The sequence below is a fragment of the Coccomyxa subellipsoidea genome, assembly GCF_000258705.1.
Source record: "Coccomyxa subellipsoidea C-169, whole genome shotgun sequence".
NCBI classification, from domain to species: Eukaryota; Viridiplantae; Chlorophyta; class Trebouxiophyceae; family Coccomyxaceae; genus Coccomyxa; species Coccomyxa subellipsoidea.
The window spans coordinates 2,684,582-2,709,296 of NW_005178038.1; the positions used below are offsets into that span (position 1 = coordinate 2,684,582).

General features: G+C 51.1%; 4 protein-coding genes across 4 annotated transcripts; 2 read left to right on the top strand and 2 right to left on the bottom strand.

Annotated features, from left to right (window-relative positions):
• Positions 1-1,320: 1,320 nt before the first annotated feature.
• Positions 1,321-9,866, bottom strand: COCSUDRAFT_14300 (hypothetical protein; the record flags this gene model as incomplete). The annotated part of the gene is made up of 16 exons (XM_005649388.1): positions 1,321-1,458; positions 2,200-2,402; positions 2,904-3,039; positions 3,549-3,665; positions 4,122-4,259; positions 4,823-4,946; positions 5,246-5,393; positions 5,794-5,921; positions 6,369-6,479; positions 6,805-6,908; positions 7,293-7,389; positions 7,680-7,831; positions 8,305-8,471; positions 8,915-9,032; positions 9,283-9,452; positions 9,698-9,866. 16 exons carry the CDS (start codon positions 9,864-9,866, stop codon positions 1,321-1,323), a joined length of 2,220 nt encoding a protein of 739 aa, XP_005649445.1.
• A 1,038-nt stretch (positions 9,867-10,904) lies between these two features.
• On the bottom strand, positions 10,905-13,569 carry COCSUDRAFT_62311 (hypothetical protein; the record flags this gene model as incomplete). Its single annotated transcript, XM_005649389.1, has 7 exons — positions 10,905-11,036; positions 11,305-11,427; positions 11,739-11,827; positions 12,172-12,286; positions 12,519-12,611; positions 12,867-13,028; positions 13,552-13,569. 7 exons carry the CDS (start codon positions 13,567-13,569, stop codon positions 10,905-10,907), a joined length of 732 nt encoding a protein of 243 aa, XP_005649446.1.
• A 1,719-nt stretch (positions 13,570-15,288) lies between these two features.
• On the top strand, positions 15,289-16,230 carry COCSUDRAFT_83670 (hypothetical protein; the record flags this gene model as incomplete). The annotated part of the gene is made up of 3 exons (XM_005649464.1): positions 15,289-15,417; positions 15,620-15,717; positions 16,002-16,230. Coding segments are annotated over 3 exons (456 nt in total), but the record flags the coding sequence as incomplete, so codon positions are not given.
• A 3,056-nt stretch (positions 16,231-19,286) lies between these two features.
• Positions 19,287-23,292, top strand: COCSUDRAFT_41168 (L domain-like protein; the record flags this gene model as incomplete). The annotated part of the gene is made up of 10 exons (XM_005649390.1): positions 19,287-19,331; positions 19,486-19,676; positions 19,841-20,044; positions 20,682-20,815; positions 21,125-21,237; positions 21,460-21,558; positions 21,839-22,003; positions 22,246-22,386; positions 22,733-22,912; positions 23,173-23,292. 10 exons carry the CDS (start codon positions 19,287-19,289, stop codon positions 23,290-23,292), a joined length of 1,392 nt encoding a protein of 463 aa, XP_005649447.1.
• Between the last annotated feature and the right edge of the window lie 1,423 nt (positions 23,293-24,715).

A 24,715-nucleotide genomic window follows, 5' to 3' on the forward strand; every position in this document is an offset into this window, starting at 1 on the left:
CACAGATCGCATGGCGTTCTTACATATCATCACATTTGCCAGGTGTCAACTCCTAGCTGTACATATCATATTAACCCATGACGCACTCAGGATCACCTGCAGTTGTGTTGTACATACCGAGCCAGCCCAAGATGGGATGCTCAAGATCAAGCCCTGACCTAACTCTCAACCAGCATACACTGTTCAGGAATTCAAATATTCCAGTCACACACACTCTAGTCACAATGCTTTCAGCCCCCCAAATTCTCAAATTTGCATGAAGCAACAATGTCGTGTTTCCCTCCTACAAACAGGGCTTTTTATGTAAGTTCTTTTTTTTAACTGCTCAACGATGCATGCAACAACTCCAGTCTCCAATCTGAAAACACATGGATTGTAAGGCTCAGTAGGTGCTTATGGCACTCTTCCGCCAGTACTGTAGCTGTCTGTCTCACATCAGCATGCTCACGGGAACCATCTCATGCAAATCTGACCCAATGCACGTTCTGGCAGAGCAGCATGGCTGCTACTGCAGATCTTGATTATCATCGCCAAGAGACTTCTTCAAGCATGGCCTCTGGGCCTAACTTCATGTTGTGGGTGCTGGCCGACACAATGCTCATTGCCTCACAGTTCTGATTCCAAGTTGTTAAACGTTTCCCATATCAGAAGCTGCTGGCAGCTGACTCTGCGGCAGGATAATGAGTTTACTTTCGAATTTATCGGACGGCGGACAGCGCTGCGCGGCCAGATTTGGCCGACAGGTCCACTGCTTTCAGCTTATCCGTGAGCTTGGTGCCCTGCAACAGGCAGGAAGAGAAGCATCTCAAAAATGCAGAGACTCTACTGCACAAGTGTTGGAGACGCAAGAGCCTGCCCCGCAATTAGCATGCGGGAACACGTGCACAGCGCAGTAAAGCAAAAGCATATTTTGCGCATAAATGATTGATTTGCCGACTTGAATACACATGGGCATTGAGAGAGCCATGCCACTGGCAGAGCATGCTGAAAAAACTGGAAACACTCAAGCAGGGTTGCCGGACCCACACGCATTGACTTGTGAAGTGTTTGTGTGTTCGGCAGAATATTCAGCATGTTTTGGGCAGCCCAGGGCGTTACCTTGGGCAGGGAGTCTGCGACGGAGGGGACCGATGAGCGCAAGGGAGAGGACGGGGGGTCCGGAACCTGCAGGGCATAAAGGAGCTCAAATTCGATGTTGACAGCTTGCGAACAATCTTAAGGGCCATTCAGCTCTGGTATGAGGACTGTGGTCATGCAAGTTGGAAACCGCAAAGCAAGAGTAGTGCCCTTGCCATTGCGTACTGCAACGAAGGAGTTCAACTACAATGACATGATGACAATGCTGCCCATGCAAGATAAGGACGAGGATATTGAACCAAGGAGAATCCTCACCTTCTGCGTCTGCTGCTGTGCCAGTGTGGAATGGATGGTTGCAAACTTGCGCTGCAGACGCTCCACCTGAATCATGTCACAAGCAGAGTCAGACGAGGAAATATCTGGACTGGAACAAATTATTCCGAAAGCTGTGAAGGTGCCGGATCAAAAAGGGAACGAAAAAACATAAGAAAATGATGAGAAGGAGACATAAGAATTAAAATTGCAAGTCGGCATGTCTCGCCTCGACTGGAGACTGCTGGTCGTCATTGGGGGCTGCCACTTTGGACATCTGCCATTCTTTCTTGTTTTCAACCCCCTGAGCACTGCTCCCAACGGTCTCGTGACCCTTGGGCAAGCCCTGCAGCTGCGCATTGAGCGGCAGGCTCTGAGACTGGTTCAGGGGCAGCTTCCGGCTGCGCGGCAGCTGAGCGGAAGCTGCCGGCAGCTCCACGGGAGCTGCCGGCTGCACCAGCGCCGAATGGATCGCCACAAACTGGCGCTGCAGCTGCTCCACCTGTCAAGGGGGCAAATGGTCGAGAAACAAGCGGGAAAGAGAACATGAAGAAGAGAAACGCCAGGCAAAATCTCACACAAGCTGAAAAGGAGAAGGAAAAAAAAGGCAGAAAACTGCTGTCCTCTCAAGAGGGACTGAGACATGGAGGGACGCTGAGTGGCCTTGGTCCTGAGTCACCACTAACGCTCAGCACAAAATTGCATACACCCAGGCCTTTTCAGAAGCCCACTGACAATTGCACTGCAGCAATGCCTTACTAAATGCAGCTGGGGGGACGGCGTCAGCCATCAGTGCGAGAGCTGACTAACCTGGTGCAGCTCGGTCTCCAGCGAGCGCAGCCGGCCCTCGAGCGCCGCGCGAACGGCCGCCACGTCGAAAACGTCGTCCAGGTCCTCCTCGTAGGCCGCCTCGAGGTCGGTGCGCAGGCGGGTGGGGAACGCGTCGACGATGGGCATCAGGAAGAAGCAGTTGAACTTGAGCTCCACGCTCTGCACCACATGGTCCCGGATGCCTGCGCGCACAACACATGCATCTGACGCCGGCACGCCTGGCTTGTTCTGGGAAAGCTTAGATTTGTTACCAGCCTTCGTGTGCGTTAAAACACGTCCAGAACACTGTACCAGATCCTGATCAGCGTGGGATCTGCTACATGATACAGATCCAGGAACGGTGGTAATGGTACTCCGTGGCGGCCTTATCCCACTTTTGGCGCATCTTGCCCTGATATGGTAAGACCCCCGGATTGGTAAGTTTGCTTGGCTACCTGCAGCTGTGGGCAGGGGATCTTGAAAACACTTAGGACATTTTTTAAGTACCAATTGCTGATTAAACGCTACACGGCTTGTGACAAGGCCCACCAAGGGGAAGCATTGCGCCATTCAGAGACTCTTAGAGGAGTGGCGGCTCAGCAAAACTTTACATACGAGGCTTCGCACGAGATGGACCTGGCCCCTCATCTTTGACCATTAAGTGCCCAGGGGAAATATAGCGGAATGGCCCAAAGCACGCTTACCCTCAAAGATCTGGCAGACGAGGGCGGCCACGATCTCCTCGCTCATGACACCCAGCTGTCGGTTCCACAGAGTGTTCTCCAGCATCTCCGTCACCGCGTTGTCCGGCTCCGGGCTCGCGGCGCCGCCGCCGCCGGCCTGCGCGCGACCGCCGCCCGGCTTGGACGTCAACGCCTGCTGCGTCGGCGTGGTCACCTGAGCCACAGATTTGGCATCAGCACATGCATCTAGCATCACGGATCTAGCATCAGCAACTATCACTAACAGGGGGATGAGTTGCCCCAACTGAGACATAGCGCCTGCTGCGTCTGCCTGGTCACCTGGAGGCAGGCCGCATGCCTGAGCACAGAATGCTGCATGGAAGAACTCTACGTGCATGATGACTAAGGTAGATGCAGTGCCGTTGAATCGTAATTAAAAGAGAGGAGCTGTAGACGATGCTTCAATCTCATGCCGCATGATGCTTGTTTACCTTTTCCTATTGAAAGGTCAGTCTTCGTGAAGGCCGCCAATTTGCTCTGCCATCTTGCGGGGGTGGGAAGAGGTCACATGTTCTTGCAAGCCAGGTCATCAGTCCATTGCGTGGTCTCAAAGCAAACATAAAGATCTGCTGCATGAGCTGCTGCATGCGGCGGCAAGCAGCGCACCCGGTTGAGCATGGACTTGAGGCTGGCGCGGCTCTTGGTGTGCAGCGACCATGTGACGTAGCGCGTGGTGCTCTGCAGATCCTCCAGGCACTTACCGCGGCAGCCCTTCTCTGCCTCCTGCGCAAGGTGACATCACAGGCGATGATGAGATTTCCAGACAGCGTGAAGGACAGTATATTGCTCTGTCTCAGGACGCATTGTGCCCAAGGCCACTTGGCTGTCAGACTGTTGCCCTGGCCTTGCAGAAACGCCATCCTGCCTGACACCTTTGTTCTTTGCTGTTTGCTAGTTTTGAGGGTCAAGACACACGCGACATTCCACTCTGCGGGCCTCAATCGTGGACTTCCTGGCGAATGCTATCTTTACATTCACACCATGATTGACATGCCATGCAGAAAATGCCCTGAATCCCAAAAAGCCCTGCATGGAAAATAATGAGGGGCACAGGCAAGTAAGCAAAAGACACCGTGGCAGGCGGCGACGACTTGCAGACCATCCCAGATCTCCCTAAACAAATAACAAGGATGATGACTCATGTGGTATTGTTAATGATGAATCAGCACGGTGAGTCACCTCGAGGAAGGCGTGGTAGGCCGCGCCGACGCGTTTGAGGAAGAGGTCGTGGCCGTTTAGGAACTGGCCCTCACGCTGCAGCAGGAACATCGCTATCGGCAGCATGCGCCGCAGCACATGCAGGAACCGGTAGCCCAGCTGCGCGCAGGCGAACATGAAAGACTGAGTTTCGATGAGCGCAGCTTCTGATACGGTATGTACAGCAGAGGTATGCGCGCAGCACACGCGAGAGATTGGAGTTCAAATGTGCAATTCTTGGATGCACCAACAGGGTACATTGCAGCATGTGCATGAAGCGGTGGCACAGCTCCAGACGCAGTTTCAAACACAGCTGTTAGGATGCGCAAAGATTACTGCAGAAGAGGGTATGTTGCAGCATGTGCATGAAGCGGTGGCCGTGCTGGGCAGCGCAGGACAAAGGGGCCACAGTCAGCATGGTCTCGCCACCAATCCATCCTACAGTCAATCTATGTGCGCAAGGCACCAGGCTTAGCAACATACTCAAACCTTGCACGGAAGGGTCAAAGCTGCCATGGCTACAGACACATAGAAGATGCGCTGTGCATGCTGTGTGTTGACATGCATCAATCCACGAGGCCTTCTCTCAATCCCTTGCATGCACCAGATCCGACCGCAGAGCAGAATCCCTGACTTCCCTGCAATGCACGGTCAATTTGCATGGGAGAAGATCCTGACCCCACCTGGTGCAAGAAGGGCTCGAACATGTCCCGGGCCTTGGACACTGCGATGACACATGCCGTGCGAGTGTAATTGACTCCGTCGTGGAAGTCATCAATTCCACACGCATTGACAATCTCCTCGCGGCTGCACAACAGGACGTTGCAGATCACAGGAGCCAAAATCAGCCTACAATGCACCTCAAGCCTTGCTGTTGTCTGCCTGGCAAGTGGGATCTTGCCGCTTTGCATGCATGCATGTCAGAAATGCACAAGATTTTTGTTGAATGGCCTTGAGTGGCCAACAGCTGGTACTATCTGCAATTTTAAGTTGCAGCTACTGACTGAATACGGAGTCCCGTATGTCTCCACCCGGTCTGGGAACGAGCTCCAATGTTTGCAAGAAGCTGGCATTGCCGAAGGGGGCATTTGTCATTCAGTGCGCACCTGATGTCTGGGCAGGTGAGTTCGCCAATGGATGCGCGGAATTCGGCCATCGCTCGGTGGTACTGCGCGCCGCCGAACAGCCGCATGTGCGCGTTCGGCAACCCCTCAGGCACCGGCAGCGTCTTTGAGTCCGGGCCCACGAACGCGCCTGCGCGCAAGCATTTTATTATTGGGCAGAGTAAAGGATGTGCGCCTTAGGCACCAAAACTGGCAGATCAGCTTTCTAATGTTAGGAGCCCAACATGCCGGTTGCGCGGCTGCCAAACTACATCTGCACATCAACAGGGCATGTTCACAGACGGAAGTGACCATGCTCATGCAGCGAACACCCGAGCAAAGGTCAAATCCCATGCTTGCAAAGATGAAAGCCACTTGTTCAAGCAGTGGTTGCTTGCAAATAATCTCAGCCGCAGTATCTAGTCTACAGCAGTGCGCCCCTCTGGGCGGATGGCACCTGCTGCGCATCTGAAGGGACGAAAAGGCCCGATCTTGACAGATGACAGGAAACACTTGTGAGGTACGATGGTGAAGGCATGCAAAGGGCGCACCTCCGCGGATGTGCTCATCGGACAGCGTCTCTCCGAAGCGCTCGGGCGGCGCGGCGACTGTTCCGCGCAGCAGCAAGCCCAGCTTGGCCAGGAAAGACTCCCGGAACGACCGGCCCTTCTCCTTCAGCCTTCGCCAGCGGACCCAGATTTCATTTCAGATTGATTCACTTCAGAGAATTGCAGATTGAAATTCTAGAGTTTGTGCAGACTCCGGGCACGTACAGAACATGAGCCAGATACCCATTGCTGCACTGCATCACCCATAGACTAAGACCACAGCTGCAGCTGCGCGTTCATTCTGGTCTGGGCAAGTGGTAAAGCAGTCAGCCAAGTTCAGCTGCCAACCTTCTGGCTCGCGTCACACAGAGGCTGTCGTGGACAGACTGTTTTTTTCAAGCGCAAAAACTTTGCTTTCCTGCTGTAACTACTTAGCCTGCTCAACCATGCAAGCTGCCCAACCAGGCTCGGCAGATTTTCCCTGGGCTGTTAAGCCCTGGGTTGAACGGAGCAGCACATTGGTACAGCAAAATAGTGAGAGATTTGGATTTCAAGTTACTAGCTGCAGTGGTTCTCACTTTTCTGGGTGCAGGTCGTTGAGTTCCTCCTGGGTATCTTCCAGGCGCTTGGCTGCGATTCTGTACTCTTTCTCCAGCAGCGGCACTATGGAGGGAACGTTCTCCAGATACCTGCGCAGTAATCAACCATTGCAATCTCTACGTTGTGGATTACCTTGGCTGTGAAATTCTGCTGTGCAGAGAAGTTCTTCTGTGCAGCACACGAGCAACAAAGCAACAACAACTAGTATTGGTAATAGGATTAGCTGCAGCTGCAAGCAAGCAGCTCAGGTTGCTTCAACAGCGCAGCATGCGATGGCAGCAACTCCTGGCTTGCTTAATACTCGCCGTCTCTCTAATGCTGACCTTGGGGAAACTCTAAATCACATGTTGATATGCTGTAGTTGATTCGGAGTGCCCTGCTCTGACTGGAGAAGAACACAAAGGGATGAGTCACCTGCGCTGCAGGAGCTGTTCCAGGAATCGGCGCAGCTGAGTCACGCCGATGCGCGCGCGCTCAGCCCCCTCCAGCCGCCGATCCAACCGGTGCTCCAGCTCCTGCTCGCAAAAGTGGAATTCGAACTCAAATTAAAGTCTGAGCTGACCCGCTGCACCTTGCCTTGTGTGCAAGCGATATCAAGCTCAACCGCCGTGTCGCATGAGGTGGAATGCATGCTGTTTGGAACAGCAGTTGGCTCTGCAGCTTCAGCCTGCAAGCGCTCTGGATCTCTTTGATAGCTTGCATTTCTCGGCAGAAGAGAGGAGAGGCTACATATGTATGGGACCCGCAGCAGTGGAGTGCATTGTAGCCGACGGCACGTGCAGCTCGCAGAGAATGCGCCTTGCAGAGTATAGTATGCCAACAGGTTCGGCGCAGGAGCATGCATGCATGCACAGCGCGCATGCATGCAAATATACATGCAGAGACAGGGGACGCGCCTGCACGTCAAGGTTCTCGCGCTCGCCCACGGCTTCGCGGAAGTGCTCGTTGCTGCGGAATATCGCGTCCTTCGCGTTGCCCACCCGCCCAGACGGCACCGACCTGCACAGAGGCGCATTAATATTTATGCAGGACATCTCGTTAGGAGTGCTTTGGGCTCTTGATTGAACAGCTGACAGCGTCTACCGAGCGTTCTTTTCCTCTCTGCAGGGTTTGCTAGCATGCTGCCCAGGGCTCTGAGAGGTTCTTGTAGTACGTCCGCATCTCCCTGGGATCCTAGCATTATGCTGTTCATCAGGCAGTTTTCAGAGGATGAGGGATTGAACCGCAGTGATATGCACTTCTGCCAGGGAGGTCAGGCATGGCAGGCAATAAGGCGGGCGAGAACTCACGTGAAGAAGGGGCAGCCGCCGAGCATGCCGGGCTCGAGCAGTCGGCCGGGCGGGCGCAGGAAGAGTTCCACGTCGTGGCCTCGCGCAAACTGCGGCAGCCGCGTGTCCAGCTTGGTCGACACCACCACCGTGCGCGACAGGTGTGGGTCCACCTGGCGACAGTAATTTTATATATGAACTTGAAGTCAAGCTCCGTGATGTCAGCGTCACCGACGGCACGCTGGTTCATAACACCATCATGCGTCACATTTGGGGCCAGGGGGGTAACACGTTGCCAGATCAGGGCAGTTTGTCATAAGTGACCAAGCAGGCTATAGCAGACACATCACCCGATCAGGCATGAGCTTTGGAGGCCATAGCTTTGGTGAGTACGATCCTGACTGCCATGCCTGACGCAATGGGGACACTCAGGGGTTGCCATCTCGATGCACCCAGTGTGTTTGGCTGCCGGCTCCAAGCAGGGCCTGTGAGCTCTACAAGCCAAGCTGGACAGTGTGGCTGCTCCGGGTGAAATGGATGACCGTGCATCCCAAGGTGATGCTCATAGCAGACTGAGATGCACGAGCAGTGTTATCCGAGCAAATTCCAGACGCTGCCTCCTGCACAAGAGATTGCATGTGCCCACCTGCATGACCATGCGCCTGCTGGTGGCGTTGGACCAGTCGTTGGAGTCTTCGAGGCAGAGGATGATGTACTCACGCTGTTCCATCTTCTGCCGCACCATGTTCTCAACTTGCTTCGCGCTCTGCTGCAGCCCGCTGTTGCGCCGCCCCGGGGCCGCCGATATCAGGCCTGTATCAGTCCGCAGCCTTCCCTCTCAGCCTCTTCGTAATTCAACCTTGGAGGGGTTGCACACTGCAAATCTTTGATAATGTTGGCCATGTAAAAGATGCCCTTGAGACGTCCGCTTGCTGTGGTGAGCTTGGTAAGTTTGCTGTGGTGAGCTTGGTGAGGAGCTTGGTAAGGACCCCCTTCAGACCCAACTGTGCCACTGAGTGCGGGTAGTGTTCAACAAGTTGTACTTCTTGCTTCTAAACATGTGAGATCTGGCGTAAACTGCTGCTCTTGCATGGTACAACAATGGACCCTGAGCTGCTCTGAAGATTGTCAGATGATGCATTAGTAGCATCTACAAAGTAGGCATCCATGCTCTCAGGAAAGGTTGGATGCCTTGAAGGAAGGAATGCATCCGTGGTTTGACAGGCGGTGGTCAATTTGAGGGGCAGAGATGTCACCTGGGGTATCGATGATGGTCAGGTTGGGACAGTACTTGTACTCGATCTTAACCACGATCTCCTTGGACCAGAACTGCTGCTCCCGCTCCAGCCGCTGGTTCTCATTCTCAATGTACTCCTGCAGGGCATTGGCTCCTGCTCAGCTCATCAGCTTATCTGAGATGTCTGCACTGATACCCTGTGTATCATGCCGGCTTCGGCGTTTTGAATCCTGGTAATTTTTTGGTGGAAGCCTTCAATTGATGCACAGCCAGGCAATAGAATGGTGAGCACGCCAAGTCCTGCTTTTGGAGGAGAATCTAGGCCAGGATGCCAGATTGGTAGGCCTACGAAGATACAAGTGAGAGGTTCGGAAGGTGTAAGGGCACCTGCAGCTCCTCCAGGGACACCTCTTGCTCGCCGACGTCCTCGAGCATGAGGTAGCAGGTGGGCTGGACGCAGCCAGAGTTGTACTTCATGTGCAGGGTGATGGGACGCCTGGTCTTGGTGCCTCCTCCAACGTGGTTGAACTGGAAGCCCATGAGGGCCTCTACCAGAGCTGCATGACGGCATCGTACAATTGTATCAGGTTCAGTGACGCGGAAGTGGCTGGGTTAACAACAATTGTTAACATTGCTGACACAGCGACCAGCCCACACGCTGGAGTTAGTATTTACACCCAGCAAAGGCATGAATATATTTGCATTTTTATTTCAAAGGTAATAGGAATGATCAGCAGGCGCGCATGTAGAAATATCAACAACTCACAACACATCTTGTGATATAGATTACAGGGGCACACACCCGACTTGCCGTCCGTCTGGTGCCCCACGACGAGGATGGCGGGAGCATCGAAGGGCTTCTCGAAATCCTGAGCAAGCGTGTGCAGGTCATTGTAGGCTTCGTACAGCCTCTCATTGCCACTCCTGAAGGAGTTGCTGCTCCTGTCTGGCGAGGCGTCAGTGGAGGGCATGGTCCGCCGATTGGCCGTCCGTCTCATTGAAGGTGGAGTTCTATTCTCATCCAGCTCGCCAGGATGGAAGCTGTCGTGGGAAGCTCGTGGATACCTGCTGCTGTTGCTGGCATTTGTTGAAGCATTTGCCAGGCCCGACAACCACTGCGAGGCCATGGCAGGCTTCTTCACACCGATATTCTCTCCACAACTTTATTGCTCACCTGGACAATGGACCTTTTGTTTGTTGAATGTGTTGCTAAATCATGAGAAGCGCAATCATGTGATGCGCCTTGTCTAAACTGGCGCCAACCCGTTTTGAACGGTGTTAGACGCATTTCCCATTCCTTCACGAGAAAACTCAAAGGCCTTTCGGTGGTAATGGCCAGCAAGAAGCTAGCTGAGATAATTGAAGCAAAGCATAACATTACACGGGTGAGTTGTTCACCCATAGGGCTCCTGAGCTTGCCATTCCAAAGCTATTACGGTTGGTGAAAAGCATCTGGGCTCGGGCTCAGGCTATAGCTTGAAAAGCGCTTCTGCCCAAATGAGTAAGCCATGTCAAGCTTTCTCTTGATCCAGGCATGCATGCTAAATGCATGCAAGGGTACTGCTGAATATGTCTAGAAAGCATCAAGTCCCCTAACAGGAAGAATTAATTGCTTGCATATGCATGACAGATTCGCAGTACACTGATTTTAACGCAAGCTTTACCCGCTACTCAATATTGCTGGCCACGCCTGGTGTATAAAATAATTCATTCCTGCATGTTCAATAAGGGCGGCTCAGACGTCCAGTCTTCTCTCTCCCGCTCACTCTGCCCCACTACAGCTCAAACTCCTCTATAGAGACCGTTCAATACCAGCAATGCATCAAAAAATATCAGTTCTCTGCGCGCACGACATGCTTCACTGCTTGCTGCTATCAACTCTCAAGATCAGCCCTGGGGACTCTGACTGAGACACCGGGCTGGGACAGACCTTGACCATGACAAAACAGCTATCTCGATCAATGAAAGATCTTCTACAACTCCTGCCGCCACACACCATAATTAGCTAGCTACAAGGCAACAGCATTGTCTTTTGGGCTCCGCCAGAAGCGCATCTTGTAGGTGTAGATAACCACTGGGCTGTTTTTTGCACGCATCATCAGCATCTCTCCATCGTACGGCGTCAGATAGTCGCTCACCACCTGCATGCAACGCACACCACACCCCCCTCAGTGACGAGCCCTCACGCCAGGAACGCACGATGAACCCAAAGCTTATGGTGAATGCTTGGACTAGCCACAATAGCCATCCATGCTTGGCCAGGGCATCGTTGTGCCGTGTCGCAAAATGTGACAGGAGGCAGCCCCTCTGATGACTGGCACATGCTCTGCTTCGACATCTGTATATCTCTTTCTCTTTCTCTGAAACACGCATATGGCTGATGTCAGTGATGATGTGGCGATGACTCACCTGAGTGGCCACGATCTGGGGCCCGCTCTCGCGCTGCGCTGCGGCCGAGTCCCGCCACTTGTACTTTGTGAAGCACTGGCTCGCTTTGACCTTTGGTTCCGCGCGGCCCGGGGAATCGTATAGCTGCGCAGGGGCAAAAATATCAATTATCAGGGAAGTGCCGTAATGTGCAGACTCTCCCCCCACACAACAGCACAGAGGGCTCTGCTCAGCCTTGCCCAGAGACTTGTAGTTTTCCACTTCAAACTGGTCTGCCACTGTTCCTAAGCTGGCCTTGCCAAGCAAGCAACTCTGTGTCAACCATCCCTAAATTGTGGGGAATTCAGTTCACAAAGGAGTACAGAAGATGTCCTGAATGACATCCTACAATCCTGGTTCTCGAAATGAGATTGAACATCAGGAGCTAGTGGGCATGTGCCGGTATGTGCTGGCACCTGCTGGAAGTACTCTGACGTGTCCAGCCGGTCCGGGCCTGCTGATGACTCAGATCGCCGCGTCACCCTTGTCGTTATGTCCAATCCCCCTGAACAGCAGCAGCACCCGCTCAGACACTGTCAACTTCCCGTTACAAAGCTTCACAGCCAGACTTTTGTGCTGTTGGGCACCAGGCGCTGATATCAGGCCGAATGTCTCTGTGTTGACAGTAAACAAGCCATGTGCAGGACCTTGCAATTGAAACTTGTGAGAGGCCAGGGACCAACACACAGGGAGGGAACAGTGCTGCAAGAGGACGGCAAGTGAGAAACACAGCACGCAACTTGAAAATTCACATTCAGTTCGCATTGCCTACAAGAAATAGTTGCATCCATAATGACAAGTCCTCTTGGCATACTGGAGTGCTGCAATTCTGATGGGGGGACGCCACACCTGGGAGGGCCATGTTGAGGACGTTGGGGTCATTGGGGTTCCAGGCGATGTCCTGCGCTGTCAACTTGCCGGGGCCCAGGTAGTAATCCAGCAGGCTCAGCGTGTTGAAGCGCCGCTGCACCCACCCCCGGCAATCCACCCTCAGAAATTTACATTCTTAGAGATCCTGTAATATGTTTGGCACTACCAGGACATGAAGATAAAACTAGCGACATATTCAGTAGAGCAAGGTACAAGAGAAGACCTCTGAAGCACAAAACTGTGCGGTATACACACTTGCATGCAGTCACAGGGGAGATCATGATAGAGGACAGGGATTAAGCAAAATAAACAATGCAGAAACTCACGTCTGTGATGATTTTGCCATCGCGGTTGCGCACGAAGGCGACGGTGTACCGCACTTGCCTGTTTAGATCCTCTGCTTTTGCCCTTTCCACCACCTGCAGAAGACTTGAGTCCTTTATGTCCATCAAGTTATTACTTCAGATCTGTAGAGCATTCCACCCAGGAGTTTCTTGGGAATGACAACTGCAGAGTTCCCAGACATGCGCGCAACTTGCTAGAGCAGGAAACAACAAACACCACAGAGGGTGGCCATCGACTACTTAACAAGCAACGTGCATTGCAAAGAAGGTGCATGATTTATTAGCAATTTTTAGTAACGATGAAGAGTATTGGGTGTATGGGTAGGCCACCTTGGTATCGGGCACAAAGTCGGGCCCTAGGGGAAGCTGCACGGAAGCCAGCGTCGATTCGACGCTCCAAACCCCCAGGAACTCCTCGGGGAAATATAGGTCAGCAGGCCCTCCCCCTACAGCCTCCCATGCACGATCAAACGCCGATGGCAATTTGCTCGCCTGCAGATTTAACAAAGCGCCCGTTTATAATGCCAGAAGATGCCATGCAAGACACTGATGGGTATTGCATCACTATTATCATGACACTGAGAAAGGAGCATATGTGTGGCGCAAGAGAGCCAGTTGATCCTTATGTGTAGCTTGAAGCAAAGCAATAACTAGTTTTGGACGGGACAATTATAGTAGCCTTCATGCAAGGCCTATTTATTCGCACCTTAGCAGTCTGATTAAGGGCGATCAACCCCGCTGCTGCAGCGGCAGTTGACTGGAGGAACTGTCTGCGGCTGAACCAGAGCCCCCCTCCCTGCCTCCTCTGTTGCTGGTTGTTTCTGAGAAGAGTCTCACTGTGGTCGCTCCCCTGCCTAGTCCTTTCTTGATCCCTGGCATGGCGCAAACAACAGACATCTAACGTGCAGACCATCTATGGCATGGGATATTCGTCCAACAATGCTGCAAAGTTTGTTCCATACTATCTGCCAGGATAGCGGCAGGATGGAGAGACAGGGAGAGATTTTGCAGGCACCTGCTGCTTGTGGAGCATGATTGAGCGCTGGCTCGTCTCTCAGCGGCCGCTTGGGCACTAGGTGGGATGCTGCAAGTGGTTGTTGTATGTTCCACAGATCGCCTGATCAGCACAGTAAGAGATCTCTTCAAGCTCTGCCGTGCAGCAGTGTGGCATGTGGGTCACTGGACCGACCCACCAAAATGCCTGTCGGCAGACTCGATCCATGAAGGAAACAATCTTTTAAAAGAAATTCAATAATGTTATTCCGTATACATGCTTTTTGCTCTGAATTTGTCCAGTAGAGTCACTCAGCGAGTTTACCTCAACGTTTTCTGTGGGCTCGATTGCCGCAATCTCGACGCTAAAAAGAAGCACTTGTTACGACACAATACATCATAGCTACCTCTAACGTTATTACTGCAATGTCCAGAATAGAGAGGTTTTTGGAACATCCGAAGCTTTCGCAGAACGATCGAGCTTGCGATAATATGCACAGCAGACGAGAATGTGGGCAAAAGCTTTCGTAGATTATTAAAAAGGATTTAAAGCAGCTGAACAATTCAGTTTGCAAATAAAATGTGTTGAAATTGTGTGGGGCCAGCATCGTCAGAGGAAGGCGTGGACCGAGTCAGCACCGGTCCCGCGAACCCACGTGATCTGCCACGCACGCGCCTTTTGCATGCATGCCTCGATGGCATTCCAGGCAGTGATTCCACGCCTTGACATTGTGACACACTGTGATTCATTCTGACTCAGTACTGAGGCACTGCGATCGATTGATAAGGAAGACAAGTTTGAGCGTCAGATTGCACTCACTGAAGATCACGTGTACTGCAGCTGCAGCCGTGCGCGCGGCTCGCGATCACCAAGCTTCCCTTGAGGGTACTAGGCCTGAGTTATGTCTCATCTGACCGCGCAAGCTCTCCCCTTCACATGTCCACAGCCTACAGGATGTACATGCCCTTTTGAAAAGATCCTAGATTTGCAGTCAGTAATGGAACGCCTCATGACAGGTCCGTCCACTTCTCCTCTTCTTCAATGCGAGTCATCTCAGTACTTTGGAATCTTCTAGATTTTAAAAGTCTGGGCATTTCGAAAGAACAGATTGCGAGGCCTCAGCGACCTGCTTTGCGGATCGTGTGGATTATTATCCCTGCTAGATTTAACTGGTGTACATGGGCTTGTGCCAACTTCTGAGCATAGACCAGCTTTGAAGCTAGAAATTTTTACTAAATGGCTCTTGGCAGAGCTATTGATGCTATCAGAGATAACCATGTAGATTTCATACAGAATCTACCTGACGTCGATCTACAAAGCATTCTTAACAAACAAGATGAGGATGGAAGGTAGGTGCAATTACTGATCGACATGCTCTTCTGCTATTGTACCACCCCGTCACACTATTGTAACGCAATACTTACGGCTCAACAAAACGAAGGCTGTAATGCTGGCCTGCAGATCACTGCTGCACGCTGCTGCCTCCAACGGCAATGCGGACCTGGTAAAGTACCTCTTGACGAAAGGATCGTCGCCAAACACGTCCGATGATGAGGTGTGGCTCGCTTCTTCTCACAGCACCAGATCCCTGCTTATCTGCCCTCCTCACGAAACAGCACCATGAAGCTACTAGTTACCTGAAGCTGCTGCTGCCCGACCAGAAAAGCAAGGAAATTTTTTGGCGCGCCAGGATTTACAGAACTAATGTTTGAGGTTTGGCTGAGTGAAGGTGCATTGCTGATGTCTTTGGCATGTTTTGATCAGGGGTGGACCCCGCTGATGTCAGTAGTGAGCGCTGGGAGAGAGGAAGCAGTGGATCTATTGCTTGGCACCGAAATAGATGTCAATGCGAAGAACAGCTCGGGGCAGACAGCCCTGCACTACGCGGTACACCCAGCACAGACATGCTTTCACAAGGCAAAGACACATGCAGGGACTTGGCTTGCCCCGGGCTTGACATGCATGGTGCCCTGGTCAACCCTGCAGCTGGGTCAGTGGGCATGCTGTACGGTCAAATACTGCCTCCTTCTTGCATGTGTTTATGTAAGCATGCGACAGCGACTGACGGACACAGTGACTGCCCGTGTAGGCAAGCAAGGCTCGGAAGCCCAGTGTGATCAGGGCGCTACTGGCAAAGGGAGCGAATGTCAATACAAAGGACTCCACCGGCTCAACTCCCTTGCACAGGTGCCCTTACATTGTCCCCTCACATGGCATTTCTATTTGTCGCTTCTCGGTGTGGTTGCAATTTTGTCACTCCAAAAAGACCCACCAGCACCAGCCAGAGCTGAGTATGACTTGACATGCCATCCATGCAGCCGAGCTTCCCTGTCGGAATTGTGCTGAGGCGCGGTCTCTGATGCATGTGGTGAAGCACTCTGCAGAGGGTTAATCTATCCAGGATCGGGCTAACAGATTGATCGGATACATGTAAGTAATTGAGGTCTTCTGTGGGGCGGATCCTGGCGCAGGGCATGCAGTGCAGGCAGGTTTGAGGCGGTCAGGATTCTGGTAGAGGAAGGCAAGGCGAAGCTGGAAGCTCGGGACAACACGGGAGGTACGCCGCTCTATGTTGCGGCGGAGACATGTCAGCAAGCGATCGCACTTTATCTGCTTTCCAAGGGCGCTGACGTGGAGGTGGGTTACATGTTTTGCCTTCCTGCCAGGGATGACTTCAAAGCAATTCTGTCCGGTGCTTCATAATGAGTGTGGCAGGGCGATGGCTTTAGCAACTGTTTTCTAGGCTGACATTTTATATCTTCTTGTGCAACTGCAACAGCTTGCTTCTCACAGCATAGCTTATTGCCTTCCCGATCAACTCGAGAGCGCCTCATATTACCGATTCTCTGTCAGTTGTATGTTCCCTGCCAGACGCTGTCTTTTGCCCCCAGCCAGCCAGCTCAAGGATGTGGCCCCGCAGCTCATGGCAGACCCTGCATTTGGACATGGAAGAAATCTTTATCGAGGTGTTCACAACCCTGCACCTATTTGTGGGATCAGGCTGAAGATAAGAAGGGAGAGACCCCTCTGAGCGTGGCTGCCACAAAGGGTCTTCGACAGATCCTGGTGGATGTGGCAACTGGAAAGAGGAAGGCCGAAGAGTTCCTTGATGAAGAGCTGATGGGCGATGCGTAGTCTCACCGGTCCCGAGGAGCTCACAGTCCCAGCGCCTTTGGCTATTGCAATTCTTGAAAACTGTTGCTAATATTACTGCACTTCAATTCGGGTTCTATAGCAAATTGCAATTGTTGGGGCGGAGGCCTACATGCTGCAGACATGTGCATGCATGCATCTCGCTGTTTGTTCTTTGGCCCACTGGGTGAGCATGATGGCAACTTGCATTGGCAAGGGGTGGGTGGAAAGCGGGATGGGAGGGGGTGGACATGTGGGTGACACGCGTGTCGGACGTGCAATTGCTGACACGTTGGACACGTTGGCTGGGAGGTGATGACGAATCGCTGGTGTGTCATATAGTGTGTCACAGTGTGTAAGAATGGCAGAACGTGGGAAAGCCAGTGTGCGTGTCTGAAACGTGTGTAGCGGCATAAAATAGCAATTAATTGTGAAAGGGTCGTGTAAGCTTTGTAATCTACGCCCCTAGGACTCTTCAACCAAACTTTTGTGAATTCTGACGGTGCATGTGCATCGACATGCAGCCATCATCAATTATGAGCCTGCACTTCTTCACTGCACACCCCTGTAGCCTGCTCCGTACTATAGGAGTGTCACGAACTGAATGCACCGGAGTAGATCGCATGAATCCACTGAGGCATGCATGCAGACCAATTACATCACAGCTGACGTGGCATGAAGCCCGATTCCGGCAAACTTGGAGGAAAGGGGTGTAGCAATACATTACGTATAGCTTTAGAATTCAATTCTTCTCTGCCTTGTTAGGGCATCGGATCCTTGGGGGCAATATAAAGTGCAAGGTTTCTGAGTTTGTGGGCAATAGCTTTGGCTACAGAGCAGATCTGCTTTAATGCCTTAGTATAGATGTTGACATGACCCTTGCAGGTGCTTAAGGACAGAGTGCTGCTCGGAGGAATGCTGAGTCAGCGGGGTTCCAAGGAGTGAAGGGAATTACAAAGGCTTTTACAACCCTGCACAGTGAACCTGCTTCTCCCCTATGGCTCAGCTCGCATTTACGGTAATGCTCTGCATATAGATGAGTGCAATCGCCGCCAAACAGGATTGCTGCTCAAAAATGATTCCAAGACTTCCAGTCCTACTCTCTGAATGCTGAATGACCCTGCAAACAGCAGAGGCGTTTCCTTAGGGGGAGGTTTCGAATTGTTATTGAACAGGTGCTCTTACTTTCCTCTGCAGGTAAAAATACAGGATGTTGAAGACATCTTGGGGCATTGCAGCAGCAAGAATAGCTGCATGGGCGGGTATTAAACATGACAGCGTGTGCTTTGAAAGAGGTGATCCAGATCTCTGGCACTGCTTTTTTTCGTCAAGAAAACCCCCGCAAGACAAGGTTTTTGGCCTTCTGTGGCTACCGCAGGTCAGTTTTTGGGATACAGCCCTTATTGTGCCCCAAGTTGGTTCAGCCTGAGGCACAGGCACTCTTCTTTAGGCCTATGCGGCTGGCCTCAGCTGGCAGGGGCCAGCTTAAACAGCGAGCACTGTGCCCATGACTCTTCGCTTGATCGGGTTTAGCTTGGATCTGGCGAGTCCATCAAGGGTAGCAATTTGACTGACTCAACATGCTAGCTTGTCTGCAGACGCCCCGGTGGTACCTTGCCTCTGGCAGGAGAATAGTGTACGAGTAATAATGATTATTAGAGTGATAATGGGGCCTGCTACGCAGTCCAAATAAGCACGAATCTCGTCACTCATTCTTGGATTATCACGATCATCAGATCATGGGGCCCAGCATGCATGTGTGCTCAGCATGGGATTGTGACCTTAAGGCTTTGTGACCAGTCATGTGACCTCTGCATGCCACGAGGCGTCAAACCACATTCTTTCAGCCGACTGATTCTGCATTCCGTTTTGTGTGTATGCGCCTAAAAATTTCAGATGGTGCACGTGCTGATGTCAACACAAAGTTCAAATTTGATTTTTTTCCGCTGAGATCAGTAGCTGACGTGGCTTGAAGACTCTTTTAAATTGCCTTCTTGAAATTGAATGTGAACGATACGTCGTCATTATTTCCGGTTTCACTTCAGAGAGCACGAAGTTGCTCTTCAGACCGATCTATTTGTTGATTACGCGAAGGACTGCCTGTAATCCAGGATATTGTGTCCAGGGCATGCGTGGCATTGCCAAGGATAGCTAGTTTGAGGCGAGATCCTCCTATTTGGACGCAGAGAAGACCAAATCGGCATCCTTCATTGTGGCATGTCCAGTAGTATGCCGGGGCAGCAATTTTGGGTATCAAAAGCGATTTGAAAGTCCTAAATATGTCTCCCATCAGTTTCTTGCCAGATGAGATCCTCATCAAAATATTCAGAGCCGTGGAAGATTGGGATGCGGATGATTTTCGCATGATAGTGCCTTGTGTCTGCAAGCGATGGCGGAGAGTGATTTTTGCCTCACGAGGTAAGCATGGCATTTCTTGCTGGCATTGGAAACATGCTGACTTCAGCACAAAAGCTAACGACATGTATGCTGGTGCAGGAGAGTTTTTTCATCGTGTATCATGGACCTTTTATCCGAGTTACCCAGTACCGAACATTGCAGCTTGTGGTGCGTGGTTTCAGCGCCATCTGGCCAGTGGGTGTATAACCTGGCCCTTGAGTCTGTCCATGAGCGACTCGCGCGATACAGATCGGAAGCACCCCACGCCACAGGTGCCGTTGCAATGAATTGCTTTTGGAAATGATAGATATACATCACCAAGAAACATGCGAAAGCTCGCTGCTCTTTTGTCCTCAGGAGATACACGAGTTTCTTCCATTGCAAGGAAATGCAGCACAGAAACATGCAATTTGTCTGGTGATGCAGGAATTTGCTGCCTTCCTGGGCTGCCTCGGGCAGAATTTGAACTCCCTGTCTTTGTTTAATTCTGGCGGGATCTTCACTTCAAAGACCTTTGAAGCCTTTTGGGCGCTGACAAACCTCACATACCTCGCCTTGTCACGCCACCGCGCCTACATAGATATGGAGGACTTTGAGAGAGGCATGCAGCACCTCAAGTAAGTGCCTCGAGCTGACTTGGGCATTTACCACCAGGCTTATCAGGTCAATGAGTGAATTCTGCAAGGCTTCCAGTGATCACGAAGTGCATGTCTTGTGGGTCTGTTTTGCTCCACAAGTGAGGGATGGTGTTTTGACATGCATGCCCATGTTGCTGCCCCAGGAAACTCAAGAGCTTCCAATTGTCGTCTGAGGAGGTCGTGGAGAATCCTCCGGTAGGACTTGCATTTCGGGGCCTGCAGAGTTTCCCAAAAGTGCTGTGCTCCCTCACCACTCTGGAGACCTTGTACCTGTCAGCCCAGCAGCTCAGGCGCATTCCACAGGAGATCTCACAGCTCACACGGCTCAACACCCTCGAAATTGATGGGTGAGACATTGATTGCTGCAATTTCAATTTCCATACTCTGTCTTGAGACTCCCTCTGCCTCAACTGCATTTTTGCAACCCTCTCCTGTCTCTCATTTTGGGGACAGTCAGATCTTCACACTGTTTTGCTGTTTGCTGCATGTGATGGCCATTCCACTACAGTCCACCAGCCACTTTGTCTGTCCACTGTGGGGAGAAAACAGAGCTTTGTTGCAGGTCAACATCTTTGGCAAACATCTGTCGCTGCACTACCTTTCTACCATAAATCATAATCCAGCAACTGTGTCAGACTCAGATTAGCAGTCCTTCTGTATTGGTGGATCTGTAAACTACATAGATTTAATAGGTTTAATCTGTATTTGGCCCCGGCTGGCGGGGGGCGGTACAAATACTGAGCACCGTGCCCACGGTTGATTGGGTCTTGCTTGGATTTGGCGAGTCCAACAAAGGGTAGGAATTTGGCAGCCTTACATGCAGCTTGTCTGCAGACGCGCCTTGCCTTCGGCAGTAAAAGCGTGTAATAATAATAATAATAATAATAATAATAATAATAATAATAATAATAATAATAATAATAATAATAATAATAATAATAATAATAATAATAATAATCTGTGTTTGGACACCTTAATCTGCAGGGGTTGTGGGCTGGAGCTCAGGCTGGGGCACCTGCCATCAGCGCTAGCCAGGCTGCCCTCACTGGCATTCCTGGGACTTCATGGTACGCTGACTAGCTTGGAAGGCCCAGATCCGGGTCCAGAGCTTCCCTATGGTGCGCTTCAGCATCTTCTGATATATTGTATGCTCCACATCTGGCTGGAATGCATAAACCACCGGCGTCCGTTAGCTGAGGTCATAGAGCATCCAAGTGCAGTCAGTAAAGTTCCACCTGCTGACCAGATCAGCTTGCCTGCAGCGTGTGAACCCAAATGCTGCTCGAGATGGCATTTGTGGGTACAAATTTGGGCGCAAAAAGAAATTGAATGTCAAGGGTATGGCTTGCGGTGTTGCCGCCTGTTCTCAGTGTACCCTTAAAAAAAATTATATATATATATAAACCCCTCACTGTGTGCTTTTGCAGATGCTCACATCGACGCACCAGGCAATTGGCAGCAACTGGCAAAGCTTAAAAGCTTCTCTTTCAGTCCCATGACGTGCTGCATCGGCCCCAACTGCCCATGTCTACCCCCAGAGGTGAACTCTCCACTCAAGATGCTGCATTCCATTCCTGTGATCTTGTTGCAGGTGCAAGCCCTCAGGAATGTGTTTTGGGGTGTATGAACGGAATTTGGCAGCTCAATTCCTTTCATGTTGTACAATGTGCCATCCTCAGAAGTTTGCCCGATTTACTAGGAGTTGATTTCCTTTGCAATGGCTGAACCCTGGCCCTTGTTCATGTTCCTGTGTTTGCTGCAGGTGGAATTAATGACAGCAGTGCAGGCAATTGCACTGTACGGCTATGTCAGGCAAGGCGAAGCACAGGAGCCGGACTTGAGTAATTTAAGAAACCTGACGGTATGTCCTGCAAGTCATATTTCTGAATGGTCTGCATTGTCCTGGTGGAATCTTCTGTTCTGTATATGCAATTCCGGCATCCCTTGGTTGTACATCGCCAGGGCATGCTGACCTGGCTTTGAGGGGTAAAATTGTTGTTGCTGAATACTGTGCACTCGAGAGGCAGCCCGTCCTCTAATTTCCCTGGCGCTCGCCCTGTTCAATGTCTGCAGAACTCTTCGCTAGCTTCAACCCAGTGAACGTCCTAGACAAAAGTAAATCAATGTGTGCCTGTGTGCAGAAACTGGAGTTTTACACTTCAGTGTTCCCTAAGTTCCCCGCATGGACGGCCGGAATTCCCTCGCTGCACTATCTCAGGATACATGGAAATTCAGAAGACTGGCAAGTCCCAGAGGGCTTTGCGGCCCTGCAGAACCTCACGGTCACCTTGAGTAATCTCAGGGAGGTAAGATGATGACACACTCATCTCAAATTGGCTTTTTCAAGTTCTCGCATAGGCACAACTCAGGGTTAGGCATTCACGTAAGGAACTTTGTTCCATCTTTCTCACCTCTTGGCAAATTGCACTCCTGCCTTGATTGCAGCACACCATATTATGGTGTTATGTCTAGGTGTAGAAATATACATCCTGTTGCACAATCCGTTTTCCCCCTTTTTTTGTCTCATGAAGGCTACCTTTGGCTTCAGGTGCCGGACTCTTTTGGCGGGTTGACAATGCTAACGAGGCTGGAACTGTCAGACTGCAAGGTGGCCAAAATAAGCCCCAGCATCTCAAAGCTCACTCGCCTGCGTGACCTTAATCTGAAAGGCAATTACCTGTACCCAGAGGTACGCAGGTTTCCCCCTCACAGTATTCCTGTACCATCAAGCCAAGCCTCGGCATTGTTTTCTCTGTATTTCTCTGGCCTTTAGTAGCAGACCCAGACCCACCAGTCTTTAGGTGGATTTACCTATCACAGCATGCATAGCAGGTTTGTCCAGGAATGAACTCCCTCGGCGTAGGGGTTTTCAGTTCCATGCTGTCTGTTTCACATCTTATTTTATATATAATATCAGTGTCTCGCTCTTTGTAAGCACATGCAAGCACAGCGTCTGCAGTGACGGGGACATTAGTTGCTGTGCAGAGATCAATTCACTGTAGGACTTTTAGGGAATGATTGGCATGTGCGCGCAGGTGCCTCAGGAGCTTAGTAAGCTGACCTGGCTGCACACGCTCTACCTGCGCGGCAACATGGCTCGCAGGACAAAGGCCGTGAAAGTTCACAAGGACGGTAGCGGCAATGCATTGCTGCCCAAGATGGCAGCCACTGAGGGCAGCCTCCGGTGGCTGCTGAAGTGCCCAGACATGCAGCAGGTGAGCGCTTGCCATTACTAGATTTTAAATCATAGCTGGGATCCCTTCCTAGTAGCACAAGGGCAAATGGAAGCACATTGCCAAGTCAATCAAGCAGGGGCAAGTCAATTCCTTTCGTGCAGTTATATGTGACTATCTGGTCAATTCACAGCCATCTGAATTGTTCAAATATCAAGACCCACTGCATATACTTGTTGGATCGCAGGGCAGGGTATCTGAAATAATTTGCAATGCCAGAAATATCCAGATATTTTGCGCAGGTGTTTTTAGATGTCACAAGGGAAGAGAGGGACAAGCTGAGGAAGTTTCGGCAGGAGATGCGGAACGCATTCCATGGCCGACCAGTGCTCTCATTGAGGCTCTCAGCGCCTTACATCTGATCAGGAGCAAATTCTCTTACCATCTTCCGGGACTTTCCAGTCCAAGGTGTTAAGATAACGCCTGGGGATTCGTATGAAATGGGCAGTCTTGCTGAAACCGCTCTGTCGGCCCAGGTGACAACCGATGTTCCCTCCACTTGTCACTGCTGAGCTAAAGTGGCCTGACACATAGGCTATGTTACTGACCAGCAAAGGCGACGCTTTTGGCATGTCAGAAATGTACGAGGCATTTTAAATGCCATCTCCTGTGTGCAAGTAAGCTGCCACATCCATGCAGCTTGGCATGCAGTGCTCTGCCAGGTATCGTCCCTTGTGCAAGTTGTGCGGATCCAAAGCTCACAGCATGTTCTTCTTTTATGTGCGTAGGGCAAAGACAAGTAGGGCGAAGACAAGGAGGGCTGTGACTGTGGCAAGGGGCTGGTGCTAGTTTTATCGGAAAGGCCAGATCAATCATGGGCGATATATAGTCTCATAGCTGATGACTTTTCGCAAATATTCTCAGAGCTTGGGTGCTGGCTTGGGAGCTCAAGGCAAGGCAGAAGCATGCTTTATGCAGAGGGTCTCAGAGGTTGAGAGGTGCAAAACGCTCCTCATGGCATTAATGGCAAATATTTGTTTAAAAATTTTCAAATGAAGCAGTACATTCTCCCTGATTTGATCCCAAACAGAAAACCATCTCAGACTCTGCACTTCCACCTACTTCAGTGCACACACAACACGATTGCATGGCAATGCTAATTCCACAAGCAGCGCAAGAGCTCTGATGCCATGCGCTGTCACACGCTTGTGACTCACAGGCACCACCAAATCTCTGCCTCCAAGGATTCAAGATTGTGTCGACAAACCCTCCGCATCAACAAGCGCATTGTGCTGCTGAGAACATATATACAGTGCATGCCTTTCAAAAAATAAACAATTCAAGTCCACTCTTGTGCCAAAGAATTGTTGCAAACATATATAGCCTGCTCAACACAGCATCCCGCAAAACGGCCGTTGCATGCATGCTGCAGCAGAAACAACAGGAACGGAACTGTCAGGCCTCAAAGGCACCCAGGCAGAACAGCACGCCATGCGCTGATGACAGGGCAATCTTCAGACATGGAAACCATTTGACTTCATGCATAAATCAACCTGATAATTGGGTCTTGCAGTGCAATTGAAATACCCATTTTCTTTCTGTCAGTCACAGATGTAGAATCAAAAAATTTGCATAGTAGCACAAGTTCTGTTGATCTGCAATGAAGCATACTTGGTAAACGCAGGAGGCCTCCTTCAAAATGGCTGCCATCATGCTCAACAAAAACATGCCACGCATGTGACAACCCAGTCATGAAACGCTCATCAGCATGATGATAATCAGGTGTTTGGACCCAACATTATCATGCAAGTTCAATGTTGTCCACAAGATAAAGGTTTTGTCCAT